Source organism: Macaca mulatta, chromosome 11, assembly GCF_049350105.2.
Source record: "Macaca mulatta isolate MMU2019108-1 chromosome 11, T2T-MMU8v2.0, whole genome shotgun sequence".
NCBI classification, from domain to species: domain Eukaryota; kingdom Metazoa; phylum Chordata; class Mammalia; order Primates; family Cercopithecidae; genus Macaca; species Macaca mulatta.
This window is the reverse complement of record NC_133416.1, coordinates 113,912,440-113,927,694: the sequence shown is the minus strand read 5'-3', so window position 1 is coordinate 113,927,694 and position 15,255 is coordinate 113,912,440. Positions and strand designations below refer to the sequence as shown.

Sequence of the window (15,255 nt, the reverse complement as noted above, 5' to 3'; positions counted from 1 at the left end):
AAATGGACTTGGAGACAGGTATTATTTCAACCCACTCAGGGTTGAAAAATACTGTAAAACTGAGACTGGGTTAATATCTCTTTTTTTCCTTTTCTAAGTGATTTGTGATCATCTTTTTTTGCCATTTGCCTGAGTTTCCAGTATATCTATCCCAAAATAGTGTGTGGTTCAAAAAGAAACACATTTCAAAGAACCATATTTCTTAGTAATAAATTCAACCCATTCATAAAGCCTAATCATTCTCCTGTTCAAACTTTCTTTTTTACATTGACTGTTAGTAAGCACAGATGCATTTCCAAGAATATTGCAAGGGAATTACTTTCCCTGTCTAATGAAATGCACCTGCTAGCACACGTGGTCAGTTTAAAAATCAGCAAATTGAAGAATAAAGGATAAAGCATGGAGAGGATGCTCACTGTGTGGATGTGGATATGTGTGTATTTGTGTGTCATATTGTTGATTCTCTGACTTGGAAGCAATGAAAAAAATCTCAAATATTTTCCAACAGTTCACTTAAGGGAAAACAGTTCTGCATGAATGATTTCTCCAGAGCTAGAGGTAACATGTGCTAACACTAACTGTGCTGAACTGGAAGTCATCAAAATGCCGTGCCTGATGCCACTGCCCAGGTAGCAGTCAGTGGAGCATTTCCATATACAGCTCAAAGAGAATTTCCATCTGTAGCCATGGTGCAGGCAGGTTCAGAGAAATCTCCAATGCTGAGATTAAAGAAATCCACAACAAAACGCTTCTCCAAGTGGGTAAACACAGTCTTTCATGGACAGGGCTGTTTAGAAAAAATACTGCCTTCTTTGTTTTCCCACATATTTACTTCGTTGTATAGCACAACTGGAAAATGGTGACAAGACCATAAAAAGCTAGATGGAAAAGTGTCAAATTAAACCCACAGCAAAACCCAGAGCTGATTGGCTTAATTGGAGATAATGAGAAACAAAACCACAACCCTTACTTGCAAAGCGAAATAGAGAACTGAAGCAATTACCCAGAAAATTTACCAATGCTCCTTTGCTGAAATGCCTAGAAAATTGAAACCAAAATGTTTTGGGATTTCAAATGTCTGGATAATGCCCAAAAGTCCCATCTCACTTTGCCAGTGATGATCTGGACTCGGTACATATTCCTTTCTTTCTGGTGAAAAGTAGAAAACTGTCCTACGATGTAGCGTAACATTCACCCCGATTCAGTAATCAGGTTGCTGCCCGCAGAGACTATTATCAGTACCTTTGGGCAGAGAGTTCAAGCCGTGTTTTACTAGAAAGCAGCAGATGAAGACTTGAGGTGGGGATGTCTCCTATCTCCTGGAGGTGATGAAGACTTAAAGGGTCAGTGAAACAAAAGGGAAAGTGAATGCAAATCACCTCTTTTAGGGATTAGACTAGAGTACAATTTTAAATAAAACTTAAGGTCATCTGCCCACAGCTAGAGTATGGTCAATCAAGACATTTGCAAGTGTTCAAACTCAGAGGTTTCTTCACATGCTCAGTCTTGGGAAGTGCACAAATACGGGATTCTATGAAATCGTGCTGTGGAAGCAGCAATCACTGAGGACATCTAGGCATGGAGAGCACAGCCACTGCAATTTATTCCTCTTTAAGCTCAGATAATACTATCTGTGGGCAAAACGACTCATTTTCAGATTGATACTCCACCTTTAGCTCGTAACGCCATCTCTGTCCCTGAAAGTCCTAACAATGTCATGTCTCCCCAGAACAGATGTGTTTCAGGGTGATGACGTTGCAGAAACAGCAAGTTAGGCTGTGGTAGACTCAACGCACGGAGCCCAGAGAAAAAGGTGTTTGGAGATGGGGAGGGCTAGGGTGGCTTTACCGAAGCTGGGGGCGCTGTGCAGGGTCATATCCCGGATCACCCTCGTGCCAAAACAGGACCACATCAAGAGGAACTGCTGGGCCACCTTCTTCAAGGACCCTTGTCTCTTGGCAGCCACCTACAAGAAAGTGAATGGCTTTAATAGTGGTCAACTTGACCTTTCATTTATTACTGTCTCTTTGAAAAATAAGGCCAGTTGCAGTGGCTCACGCCTGTAATCCCAGCACTTTGGGAGGCTGAGATGGGCGGATGATCTCTTGAGCCTAGGAGTTTGAGACCAGCCTGGGCAACATGGCAAAACTCCATCTCTACAAAAAATACAAAACTTAGCTGGGAATGGTGGCACACCCCTGTAGTCCCAGCTACTCAGGAGGCTGAGGTGGGAGGATCACATGAGCCTGGGGAGGTCAAGGCTGCAGTGAGCTAACTGCACTCCAGCCTGGGCAACAAAGTGAGACCCTGTCTCAAAAATAAATACATACATACATACATACATACATACAGAAAAATGACAGGAAGGCTTATGGTCTTCAAAGTCATTGCTATGGAGCAATGTTTTTGTTTTGTTTGTAGCAGCAAAAATACTGTGAAAAAATGAAATCTTATGCCAAGACTCAGTGTATACCGCAGATAAAAGAGATGCTGACCTGGTTGAATCAGGGATGGAAGACTCAAGAGTCCTGCCTTGTGCCCCCTTCACCTCCTGGGGCCTCTCCTCAAAACCCTGTTCAGACAGCTCACCATGGGGCTTTGTGTTAGCCAAGTTCACAGTAGGCGGTGGTGGGCTGCAGGACCCAAGGCTGCCCCCTCAGCGCTGGTTTACCAACCTTCACAACACAGTGGTCAACCATGGTATCCAGCCACTCAATGTAGGACTCGATGGGAGACTGTTCCTCCAAGAGGTGGTCAAACTCCTGATATACTGTCAAACAAAGGAGAACCCCACACACGTCACTGCAGTTGTATTTAACAAGGGCTATGTCTCAAAAGAACAGGGGAACAAAACTTTGAATAAAGTAAAACTTTAAATAAATAAAACTCTAAGGTCTTAGCAGAGCATTCAAGACTTTATAAAACATGCCCCAACTTACCTTTCCAATATCATCTTCCATGCCTGTGAACACATTAAACTGTGACTATCCCATATTACTTGCCATTCCCCCAGCAAGCCCTACTTTTTTCATAGCCTTAGTCTGTTTTTTCAGGCCATTCCCACTACTTGGTTCCTCATGGCCCAGCTGAAATGGCCCTGGTATGAAATCCCTTTAACCTTCCATGTCCCTTGCCAGCAGAACTGATCACCCCTCCTTTGCACTCACATAGCACTTTAGTATCGGTTTTCTACCTTTATTATATGACTAATGGCACTGGCATAATTGGATGGGCATGTGTGTCTCCCTGCTAGTTCTTCGTCTGGTATCTTTATTAGCTGGTGCATTATCTGTGACATAGTTGTTACCCAACAAATTCTTGCTTGAATTAATGGGTGAGGCATTGCTGCTCTCTTGCTCTCTGCCCAGGGTAGGGCACATTTGATAATTCAAATGTTTCTGGACCACAACTATATCAGGCAGGTAGCTTAAGCAGCCTCTCTGTGCGGCATGTAGTAGGTGCTTAATAGATACTTGTTGAGTAAGTGCAACAGTCTCTCTGCTGCTCATTTTCCTCATTGGAGAGATAATCCTACCACTTTACAACCTGTCTTCATCTTAATTCAGATAACTGAATCTGGAAGTGTTTTTTAATCAATGAAGTGCTCTAGAAAATAGAAACATGGCTCTGGTGATCTCTAGTTTGAAGCATCTCTTTTCATCACATTTTTGTGTTTCTGTATGCAGAGATCAATAAATCAAACCACAATTCAAGATCCATACGTTTCTTTCATTTTCACTTGAGCAGTTTTTGTTCTCTCATTTTAAAGGACTGGCCACTTTGCTCTATTTTACTTAGTAGATGCTTGCTACAAGAAGTAAGATTCTGAGACCAGAGGGTCATAGCACTAGAATGCTCAAATGTTTGTTGACTGAACGGATGAACAACCCAAGGAGGTAGGTACCATTATTATCCTCCATTTTACAAGTGAAGAAACAGAGACAAAGAAAGATGAGTAATTATCCAAAGGTTGTTCTTTCACAGCTAGTGAATTGCAGAGACAAGATTCAATCACAGCCTGACTCAAGTGCTTGCCTCCTAACCACTTCACTATGCTAATACTAGACTGTGTACCAAGCAGGTGGCACAGATAGTCTCATTTAATCCTTTCACATTAGCCCCATTTTACAGAAATGAAAACCAAGGTCACAGTGCACTGGAGCCAAGATTTGAATCAAGGTCTTTTGGGCATCCCAGCCCCATGCTGTGTAAGAGCAAGGTTTGAACCATGGTCTGTTGGGCATCCCAGCTCCGGGGATCCCAGTCAATGGAACTTGGACATGGGGCTGGGATGCCCGACAGACCTTGTGCAGTTACAATGATAACTCATTCTAATCAGCTTGCTTAAGTACTAATGTGCACTTTTAAAATCTAAGGTAAGCTGAGCATTGCTGGCTGAGATCTGTATCACAGAGGTGATGGTAACCCCCCGCCCCCAAGCAAGAGTTTGCAGATTTGTCAGCTCGCTGTGAGGAAAGAAGAGTGCTGCACACAGTTGTCCCAGCCCTGCTCAAGATGACCTTTGGTCCAACTCCATGTGTGTTCAGGGACTTCCCAGCTGTCTGCTTGGGAGGTACAGGGTTGACACACATGTGCTGGACTGCCTTGAGGCTTGGTACCCTACCTCAATTCCCCCTTCACAGCACTGCATTACATGGCACTGTTCTCTTTGGTAAGATGCAACACATCTGTAAATACATGTTTGAGGTCTGATTTACCATTAACTGTAAACTACATGTTGGTAAGGGTTGTGTCCATCTTATTCACTGCCCTCTGGCCAGCATCTAATACAGTACCTGACTTAGGACAGGCATTCAGTAAGGACTAGCTGGGTTGAACTGAACCACAGCATTTATGTCCCCAGAAGAATGCAGTCACAGCTTTAAAGGGCACCATTCTGCCCCGTACCTAAGGAAACTTGAAGAGAAAGCCACAGAGGTTCTTTCTTGAGAGAGGCAGCAGTGACCTCCACGGTGCTCCAGCAAAGGCTCAGAGCCTGGTCCCTTAAGCAAGCAATGCTGATTGTATTTTTCCCCATGAGTCTGGTTCACATTTTCCTCCCTCATGAAAGGTGCTGAGGCGGGAAGAGAACTGAGTCTAACACTACTAGGAAGATTCGCAGAGCTAAGAACTAGGTTCACTCTGGGTTTCCACTCATCTCTTTGGTATTCCATGAACCTTGCTGGACACCTGCTCTGTGCCTGGCCCATTGGGAGTTCCTGGGGACACAATGATCAGAGGTACCCCCAGTGCTATTAGGGTATGCAGGGCCATGCTTTCTGTTGACGTTCCATCCAGGGGACAGGAAAAAACAGAACAGGAAGCATGATTGTAAACACTTGGAAAGATCCTGGAACCTCTGAAACTCACCCACATTTCCTTTTTTTTTTTTTTTTTTTTTTTTTTTTTGTCTCCCCTGCCATGAATACATGAGCAGCATTAAGGCCTGGTGGTGAAGCTGAGACTAGATGTGAGACCAGACTTGGGTTCAGCTCTATTGCTTAGTGGCTGCGTGACCTTGAGTTAGGTTCACCAGCTCTCTAAGCCTGAGTTTTCTGATCTGTAAAGTGGGGGTGATAAGAGTGTCTTCCTCATGGGCTTGATGTGGAGATTCAATGGGACCACGCATGTGTTGGATCTGACACAGGAGCTGGCTTAGAGCAGGCAGTCAATAAGCTGAATTATTATTTTAGTGATGATCTCTAAAATTCTTAACAGGGGAAAAGTGGGCTGGGGGCAGCTGTGAAGGAAGAAGTAACAGCCTGAGTAAGCTTTGGGCTAAGTCAGGAAAGAAGTCCTGGGGAAGGTCCACATGTTCAGACATTTCAACTATTCCATTTGCTTTTGAAAAGGGCTTATTGGGAAAGAGATCTCTAATAGGACCCTCTTAGGGAACTTTATTTGTTTAAAGGCACCTCAAGTTTAAACTGGGTAGCTGAATGAAGAGTTCCCTCAAGACAGCAGTGCAGAAGGCATATACTAAGAAATCTGAAGGGGCTTGGGGCTTTCAGAAAGACCCCTCTTGGTGGGGCAGCCTCTCTGCAGCTCCCCAGGCAATGTCACTTTTGGGATCCTGGGCCTCACCACCCCACTGAGAACATGGGAGTGCATGCTCTTAACACCTTTCTGAGACCTGATGGGAGGAGTGTCCCCTCACGTTTCCTGACCTCATGTTCTCTAATTATGGAGGTAGCCTGTAGACACCAATGGATCCAGGGTCATTGGGCTCAGGGGATGCCCTGGGCAGTCAGCTGGGATGGGCGTCTGAGGAACAGCAGGGATGTGCTAACAATGATGATGTTCTCTGGCCCTCTCATATTGCTTTAGTACTAAGAACAAACATCCTGCCTACATGGGGTTAATATTTGGAGCAGTATACCTGCAGTCTGCATGGTGGAAATCTTTGTTCGCCGGGACATGAACATATATCCACAGAAGTAAAACTGAAAACGCCATCCACCTGCTTCTCAAACATTTAACGTGATTGAAAGGTTCACCTGCCAATAAGTGGACTGACTCATGTGACCCTCAAATGAAAAATAGGCAGCATATCCAGCTGACCCCAGACTGACATACACTGAGATAGGCAATAAGCTTTTGTTCTCATATTTAATGCCACCTCCATGGAACCAGGGCTGGCATTCAGGTCACACGTGGGGCCCTTTGCATGACATTGTGTGCTGCCCAATTGCACCAGAACCCTCTTTACCCAGCAGTGCTGACACATGTCCTCTTAAGTCAATTAGCCCTTCCTTCTGGACCGACTCATTTAAAAGGAACAATGAGGAAGAAGAGATGCTGGGAAGGAGGACAGGGTGGGGATGCCACTTCAGTATTTACTAAGATACTTTTTCTTTCTTTCTTTTAAAAACAAAAACAGGACAACAATCCCTGGTGGGACAGCTTACATTGGATGATGAGTTTCCGATGTTCATCGCGAGAGTCTTCCATGGTGTAAAGGGTTTGCTTGGTGATGCTGTTTAGGTCCACATTCCTCCAGTCTTCCAGCATTTGGAACGTGATGTCTGCACTGTGGATCACTGTTCGAGATGCCTGTAATCCAATCCAGTCAACTCATTAGCTCATGGGTTGTTAAACCCCTTCACTGTATTTCCTTTTATGCCTTGTTAATGCATCTGCTTATGGTATTTTGCAAACTACCTTGAAATTCCGGGAAATTCAATTTCAGGAAAGCACCGGCAGACTCCATAACTCAGAAGATGCGGACACTGTTTTCTCCTGTGGCTCTTTCCACACATGTCTTTTTCTCTACAAGCAACTTCCAGGGTGGGCTGGGCCAGACCAAACCCTGCTGATTTCAGTCCCTTTGGTCTTGACCCCATGGAACAATGGGATGAAGCCCAGAGATCTGTCAGCTTTCTGAGGTAAGCCTGTGGGATGGGAGCTCTGTGCCGAATAATCCTTGTATCTCTAGTCCCTGAGAAGCTACAGGCTGGGATTTAGAAGTGTTCTTGCTACCCCAGGGCCTAACTTAATCCCAGATATTTCAAAGTGTATATTTTTCATATAAATACATTCTGAAACAGTTTATGCTCTAGTTTTCCATTTTTGCTTTTTTAAATGTAACTATAATGATTAAAACATATATGAATAATTAGGTTGGAGGAAAAGGGAAACTATACCACCATACATCTCAGTAGTTTGTTAGTGGATGGAGGGATGTGTATAGTGTGTGAATAAGTTTTTATATTTATATATGTGTGTGTGTGTGTGTGTGTGTGTATGTGGTTTTTTTTTTTTCTTTAAAGCTGTGGCTTTTTCATGGAACCCTCATTAGTGAACTTAAATTTACAAGTTGGAACAATACCTGGAACAATATCATCAAGTTGAAACAATATTGAGAAAAGAAAAATATATATCCAGGATCATTTCCTTTACTTGCATGTTTTCACAATGTCTTTTAATAAAATAAAAAAAAAAGATTTAAAATACACAAAGACATTGCCAAGTCTCCTAATGCTTGTAAATTCCTAGGCAAAGGTAAATACTGACAACCCCTTGTTGTACCCCGACCATCCAAGCACAAGTAAAATCTGAGTTAAATAATTGGAGAACTCTTTAAAGGTCACGAAGGCGTAGAATATATGAGTGAGGTGAATCTCTAATGATCGGCGTAGAATATATGAGTTAGGTGAGTCTCTAAGGATAATGAAAACAACTGAATAGAAAGGTAAGGTGTCCTGCATTCAAACATAACCTAGTTCAAATCCTGGCCTCATTGCTGACCAGCTGATTGATTTCGGGTGGGCAAGTAGATTAACCTCAGCCTCCTAATCTATAAAATGGAGATACAATAGTACCTACCTTTTTTGTTTTTTTCTTTCCTGAGCATGTTCCTTCAGAGATGCATTGTGAGCCACTTTATTACAATGAAATGAACTGTTTACCAAAGAGTGAATTCTGTAAGTAAGTGTTTAGAACATGCTATTTTTTTTATTTTTATTTTTTGAGATGCAGTTTCACTCTTGTCGCCCAGCCTGGAGTACAGTAGCGCGATCTTGGCTCACTGCAACCTCTGCCTCCCAGATTCAAGTGATTCTCCTGCCTCAGCCTCCCTAGTAGCTGGGATTATAGGTGCATGCTGTCACACCCAGCTAATTTTTTAATATTTTTAGTAGAAACAGGGTTTCGATACATTGGCCAGGCTGGTCTTGAACTCCTGACCTCAAGTGATCTGCCCACCTAGGCCTCCCAAAGTGCTGGGATTGCTGGCCTGAGCCACCGCGCCCCACCTAGAACATGCTTTTTAATGGTGTCTCTTACCATCGTGTTTAGGGCCTTAGTGCTTACCTCTTAAAGAAGGGCTGCTGTTGAGGATTCCTTGAGATAGTGTTTAAAAAACAGAGTGCATAGTGCAGGGAGCTCAATAAAAGTGGCTACTGTTGTTCAGATCGCTTCTCTTTCAGTGACTGTGTTGATACCTCAAGGCCTTTGCACATGGTGTTCTTGCTGGCTGGAACATTCTTCTCCCTCCTTGCCCCAGCAGCCCCACTACGATGTATGCTCCAGCCTAAATGTCACACCCATGGAAAGGCCATCTCTGACCACCTATTTCCATTCTGTTTCTTTCATCACATTTAACACTTTTGTTTTCCTGCTGAGGGCAAGTACTACTAAGCACAGTATTGGGCACACAGTAGGCACCCAAAAGATTTTGTAAAGTGAATGGTTAAGATAGGAATGCCAAGTGTTTACTTGCCTGGTGTATCTGAAAGAGCCTGGACGTGCGAATCTTGGGTCTAAATATTTGAGGTGAGTCTTCAGTTGGACGTTGTTTAGTCTGACTTGCTGTGTGTGTGTTTAGGAAAGCTCACTGGGATGTTAGCTGGTGTTTCATTCCCAGACTTAACCCTAGTCCTCTGTCTGATCTGGGAATGTGTCTGAAAGTTGTCCAGTAGAGATGGAAAGGGGGCATTTGCTGATTAAATTACATGCTATGTTTGTGCGGAAGGTGGAGAGGGAACATGTGGGCACCCCCACGCTTGTGCAACACGTGGCTATGGGCATGGGTGTGGACGCTTTTATCTACATGTGCGTTAAAGGGACAAAGTCCTCTCTAAATTGTCTGATCCCCAGAGGGAGGCACCAAAACCACGTCTAGTTCCCTGATACGACCCAAGAGCCACTCTTCTAAGCTGGAAAAAAAAAGAACCAGAGGGCCAGGCTGGCATAGCATCCGCAGAAATAAGGCAATGTTTCTTTGTTAGGCCAATATTAATTTTCTTCCCTGAATCCCATTAATCTGTCAGGCTCTGCACCGTCACCAGAACAATGCCCAGGTGTAGCCTCTGTAGCAGCCTGCATGAATCTGGAAGAATTTCCCTCTGGTCTCCAAATCAACCCCTGTGCTGTCCATGCCAGGGGCAGGACAGGAGCAGGGAGGTATGTGTGGCTGTTGTGTTATACTTTCTGGTTCCTGGCCTGGGGCCCTCCTTCAGACCACTCTAACTAGAAACCCCTCCCTCCCATCTTGACCTTGAACCCACCCAGAACCAACAGCACCTTAAAGGAGAGGCTGCAAACAGAAACACAGGAAGGGGGCAGGCAGGTGACATTCAGGAGTGAGGTGGGCCAAGTGTGACAGAGTTGGTGGAATGAGGATGGTGGCCACTGTGGAGAAGTTTGGCCCAACAGCTGACAGCTGCCTGGGGAAACAGGGCTCTGGGAGCAAGTTGTCAGCTCTTGAAGGTTTAGCTGTCATCTCCCCGTTCCAACTGTTAGTGACCATGTGAAAAAATTGTTTTGAACATATTCAAGCCAAACAACAATAACCCCACACATCTGAGGGCCAGATTTGGCCTGTGGCCACTGGTTTGCCACCTCTGCTGTAACGTCATTAATATTTTAATGTAATGTTAATCAGTTGCCTTAACAGACTTAGAGTCCCTTCATTAAAGTGCAAAATTAATAGAAATGTACTTATGTGCCATCAAGCTGTAACTACAGAGTAGGTAGGGGCATGCAGTGGGATCTTCCGCTTCTACTTAATACACTTATATTTTTAAATGTTTTTGATAGCAAGCATATATCACTTTCGTGCTAAAAATAATGCAGATCTGGAAAAAAACTAAACAAAATTGGGCAAATATTGAATATATTATATGACTTTGAACTCCGATGATACAACAAACAAATCATCCTCTTAATCTGTTTGAATCATTTGATTCAACCACTACATACGTTTTGGGCTGGATAATTAAGAGAAACACAGAACTGTGGACCTAGAACATATCTGAAAGGTTAAGGGGCAACTGATATCAGAAATTATTTTGTATATTAGTTGAAACTATTTAGTTATTGGCTAATGTTTTCATTCCTTATCTGCAGAAATGAATAGAGAGAGTGCCCTGGTAACCTGAAAGATCCTGCAGGAAGTTGTTTTTGCGAATTTGCCCCCTCATTTGCAATGACTCAGCAGTGGTTAAAACACATAGCGCAGGACAGCTACCTGGCAGAGATGATTTAGTGATGTTTGCCGTCTCAGAATTTGGGAGAACCTTCTCGACACTGCAAAGGGAAAAGAATTAGTTTGAAATATTTGCAATCTTTATGATTCTAACTTGGATTTTCCAGGGGCAGATTTCAAAACGTAGGCTGCTTATTTTGCCTACATTTGTCTCACCGCCCAATCCCATTTTATATACCCACTGGCAAAACCCTGCACTTGGTTCTTTGTTCTCCCATGTGAGCTTCAACAACTATTTCCTAATGGTGACATTCAGGGTACATATTTCAAAGTCATGCACACGATACACTCGCAGGTGTGAGAAATGGTGGCGTCAGTCAACCGTGAATAAAGGCAATTATTGTCTTCATTTCACTAATTGCAAGCTCAATCACTTCTCCCCATAAATAATTGCAGGAATCAAGTGGAAGCTTTGAAGAAGTCCCTTTAAAAAGTAGTATGTCTAATAGTAAATCCTGATTGAGCCTCAGCGGTGTGTGGGGCTAGGAGGTGCTTCTGGGATGGAACCTGGCTTTGCATTCATAATCTGTCCTTTTTATCAAATGAGCTCCATGACCTATTTGCATGTTTCGATGATGACTGCAGTTAGGAAAAGGTCTTGTTTGCTACACTGACATAATAGGCTGATAATTTGAAGTAGGGTGATCTTATATCTGCGGATTTCAATGCAGACCAGACATGTGCTTGCCCTAGCTCTTCATTCTTACAGAGCTGTTGGAGTGGGGCTTGTTTCCACCCCTTGCACATTCTCAAAATACACTCCCAGGCTGGGCTCCCTGGGAAGAAGAGCCTCCGCCCGACACACACAGGTGGAAGGTCCAACAAACCTCCTCACCGCCGACTTTGAACAGGTTTGTTTTGTCGGCATAATTAAAATGGGTGCGGGGGCATTCTTCTTGGTAATTTCTGAACTGGTCAAGTAATAGTCAGAAATTTCCCTAGGATTATTCTAATTTGTACTCAGAGCTGGCTTGATTTGAAAAAATAAGGTGTGGGGTGGAGGAGTGGGAGTGGGAGGGGGCAGATGGGAGACTTCTAATTTTCCAGGCTGATCAATCGTTAATCCTTCCCCTTAATTACTTTTTCTTTAACTTTGTGATGTGGAATTTAGTGCTCATGAAAAGAAAAGAGCTGAAAGCCATGAAATAAAGCGGGCTTTATCAATAGGTGATGGCCACTGCAGGCAACCTCAAAGCGCGTCTGAAAGGGCTCCCTTTGCCTGTGGAGAAAGGGTAATTTGATCGCCTTCATTTTGCTCACTGGCACTTATTTCGGGCAAGAATAGCAAGCTGTTGTATTCAAATGGGGCTTTAAAAATGTATATTTTAAAACTTTGTTTTACTGAAAATCATTTCATCTTTAATAGCAATAAACAAACCGTACATGAGTCTCCCCGCAAGTACAGGCAGATTGAAACAGAAAAACAAAACTAATGCTGGGGAATGGGTGCCAACACTCAGCAAAGAAAGGGTTCACGGTCTCAATCCCTTTATGAGAAATATTAATTTGGCTTTCTAATTAGGCAGAGAATGAGTGAAGCCCTTAAGCTGTTCTCTCTCTCCTGCTACCACCATTTTATGGGCAGGAACTTCAAGGAAATCTCAGACCTGAGTTTGATTCCTTGCCCCTACTTACAGCTGTGTGGCTGCGTGGCTTTGGGGCAACTTTCTTTGCCTCTCAGAGCCTTATCTGTAGAATAGAGATACTACTTCCTACATCGCAGAGGCAGCATGAGGATTAAATGAGATAAGGAGGATGGTGGTGGTAAGCAGAAACTTTGGTGTCAGACCTGGGAGAAAATCCTGTCTCTGCACTATCTCTCTAAGCTTGACTCCTCCTCTGTAAAGGAAGAAGTGTGCCACCTATAATAAACATTTTATGAGGATTAAATATGTGTATATACATAATTAGTATAATACCTGGTGCTTTATAGTCAACCAGTAAACAGTAGCTGCTGCTACTATTGTTATTAACAACTTACGTAAAATATTTGGCACTAAAATGTAATTCTCTCTTCCCTTTCACTCCCAACTCAGTACTTACATTCGAACTTGATGTTTCGCAAGTTTTCTGGGAGGTCGTGGAGAGCCACTTTTAGCCACTCATCCAGTTGCTTGGCAAACTTTCGAATCACCTGAGTTAAGCTAGAAAGAGAAACGATGAGTTTTAAGTGCTGCCCATGTTGCTCAGTTCCTCCCACAGTCCCCTACAGGGTTTTATTTCCCCTAATCATGTTTGGGCTGCTACCAATAGGTGCCATTTGTAAGAGCAACCTCAGAGACAGTGCCAACAGCCCAAGCCCTGCGGAGAGCGGGTGGGTCTGGGAAGGGCACGAACAGAATGTACTCTGCTGGTCACTGATGCCCACTGCAAGGCTTGGTGGCATCCAGAACTAGTTAGATGCAAGCAAAACATGCTCCTTTATGCTTTTGAAGAGCTTGTGTGAGGGGTGAAGACAGTGGGCCGTGGGCCTAAGAAAGCCCAGTCTTGTCCGATCCTCCCAGGCAGGCAGGAACCCCGTTTGCAACATAACTGCCATGCCTGCTCACCCAGCTTACCAAACTGCTTGCCATTTGGTGGGAACTGGGAAGCAACAGCATATTTTTAAATTGGCAAACAACCTTGATATGGGCCTTGAAACCATATTAGATTCCAAGAGTCAAAGACAGTATTGGAACAGGAGGCAGGAGGGAACTGGAGAGGTGAAGCACTGAGCAGGGCAGTAGGTTGCAATAAGATGGGAATTTGGAGTTGAGAAGACACTGGGCCCCCTTTTCTGGCTCTTGCTATCAAAGCCATCTGCTCACAGGCCTAGGTTCGTTCTCCACGAAGTCCTCCTTGGTTGTGCCAGATATAGGGACATCTCCCCTGTTGACCATCCACACCATCCTTGCCTTCCACCAACACCGCCTAGCCTGCTGCCCTGGTTCAGCCTTTCGTCCACTGTCTCCTGTCAGACACAAAATCACCAACCTCCACCCTGCTGGGCAACCCCATTTCTCTCTGGTCACTCATTCTTTCCTTTCTCATAGCTATCTCCAACCTTCTTCAAGACCCTTATGCCTCCAATTCCCGAAATCTCCCCTCCCTGCCAGTGGGTGGAATCACCTCCTACTTCTCAGGGGGAAAAAAAAAAAAACAGAAAAACACAGAGGAAGGATGTCATCAACACTCAGCTACCTGCCTGGTTCATCTCTTCCTCCCTAATAGAATCCAGGAGCGATCCCTCCTCTTGCCGTCCCCTGCTGCTTTCTCAGGAATTGTACATTGCTGACGGTCCCTTCTCCTGTATATTCAGCTTTTTCTTCTCTACTAGATCATTCTGCTCATCTGTTTTTTTAGGAGACAGTCTTGCTCTGTTGCCCAGGCTGAAGTGCAGTGGCACAATCTCAGCTCGCTGCAACCTCCGCCTCCCAGGTTCAAGTGATTCTCGTGCCTCAGCCTCCTGAGTAGCTGGGATTACAGACACACGCCACCACGCTCAGCTAATTTTTTGTCTTTTTAGTAGAGATAGGCTTTTGCCATGTTGGCCAGGCTGGTCTAGAACTCCTGCTCTCAAGTGATCCGCCCACCTCGGCCTCCCAAAGCACTGGGATTACAGGCGTGAGCCACTATGCCCAGTCCTGCTCATTATTTTAATGTATTTAAGAATGTCTCACTTTAAAAACAACAAAAACCTCTTTATTTCCTCCACTCTATCCCCTCGAGCCACTGCCCTTTCTCCCACATCACAGACAGACTTCTTCAAAGTGCTGCCCAATTCTTTGTCTCATTTCCTTCACCTCCCATTCCCTCCTCACCTCACTCCTGACCTCAGCCTAAACAGCTCTCACCTAAGCAGCCCCCATGCATGATTCCAAACCCAGTGGACTTGTCATGGTTCTTGTCTGCTTAACATCTTGGCGGTATTCGATTCTGTCACCTGCGCCCTCCTTTTGGAAACACTCACTTCCCTTGGCTTCTGTGATCCCTCCTTCTGGCTGCTCCTCCCCAGTCACAGAACTCCTGCCCTCTGCCTGGTCAGCATGCCTTCCAGTTCTTCATATCTAGTCCTGGGCTCTCATCTCACAAAGCTTTCTTCCTTCCCTGGGTAGTTTCTCCAGGCCCACAGATTCACTGAATCTGTGAATTTCCCGTCTGTGCAGATTTACTGTCTGCACTTACTTTTGCACCTCTGGCCCAGAGGCCTCCAAGCTGAACTCGTGATTTCCCCCTTGGACATGCTTCTTTTCTTGTGTCCTCTATTTCAGTATGAACTCTATTTTTCA

General features: G+C 44.3%; 1 protein-coding gene across 2 annotated transcripts in view; it reads right to left on the bottom strand.

Moving 5' to 3' along the window:
* Positions 1-15,255, bottom strand: part of RFX4 (regulatory factor X4) — a 179,358-nt gene that overhangs the window by 38,888 nt on the left and 125,215 nt on the right. For both annotated transcript variants that reach the window (XM_077952579.1, NM_001261061.1), the window contains 5 exon segments: positions 13,031-13,131; positions 10,970-11,028; positions 6,909-7,053; positions 2,676-2,770; positions 1,849-1,966 (listed from right to left, as the gene is read on the bottom strand). In XM_077952579.1, coding sequence (XP_077808705.1) covers positions 1,849-1,966; positions 2,676-2,770; positions 6,909-7,053; positions 10,970-11,028; positions 13,031-13,131 — 518 coding nt within the window.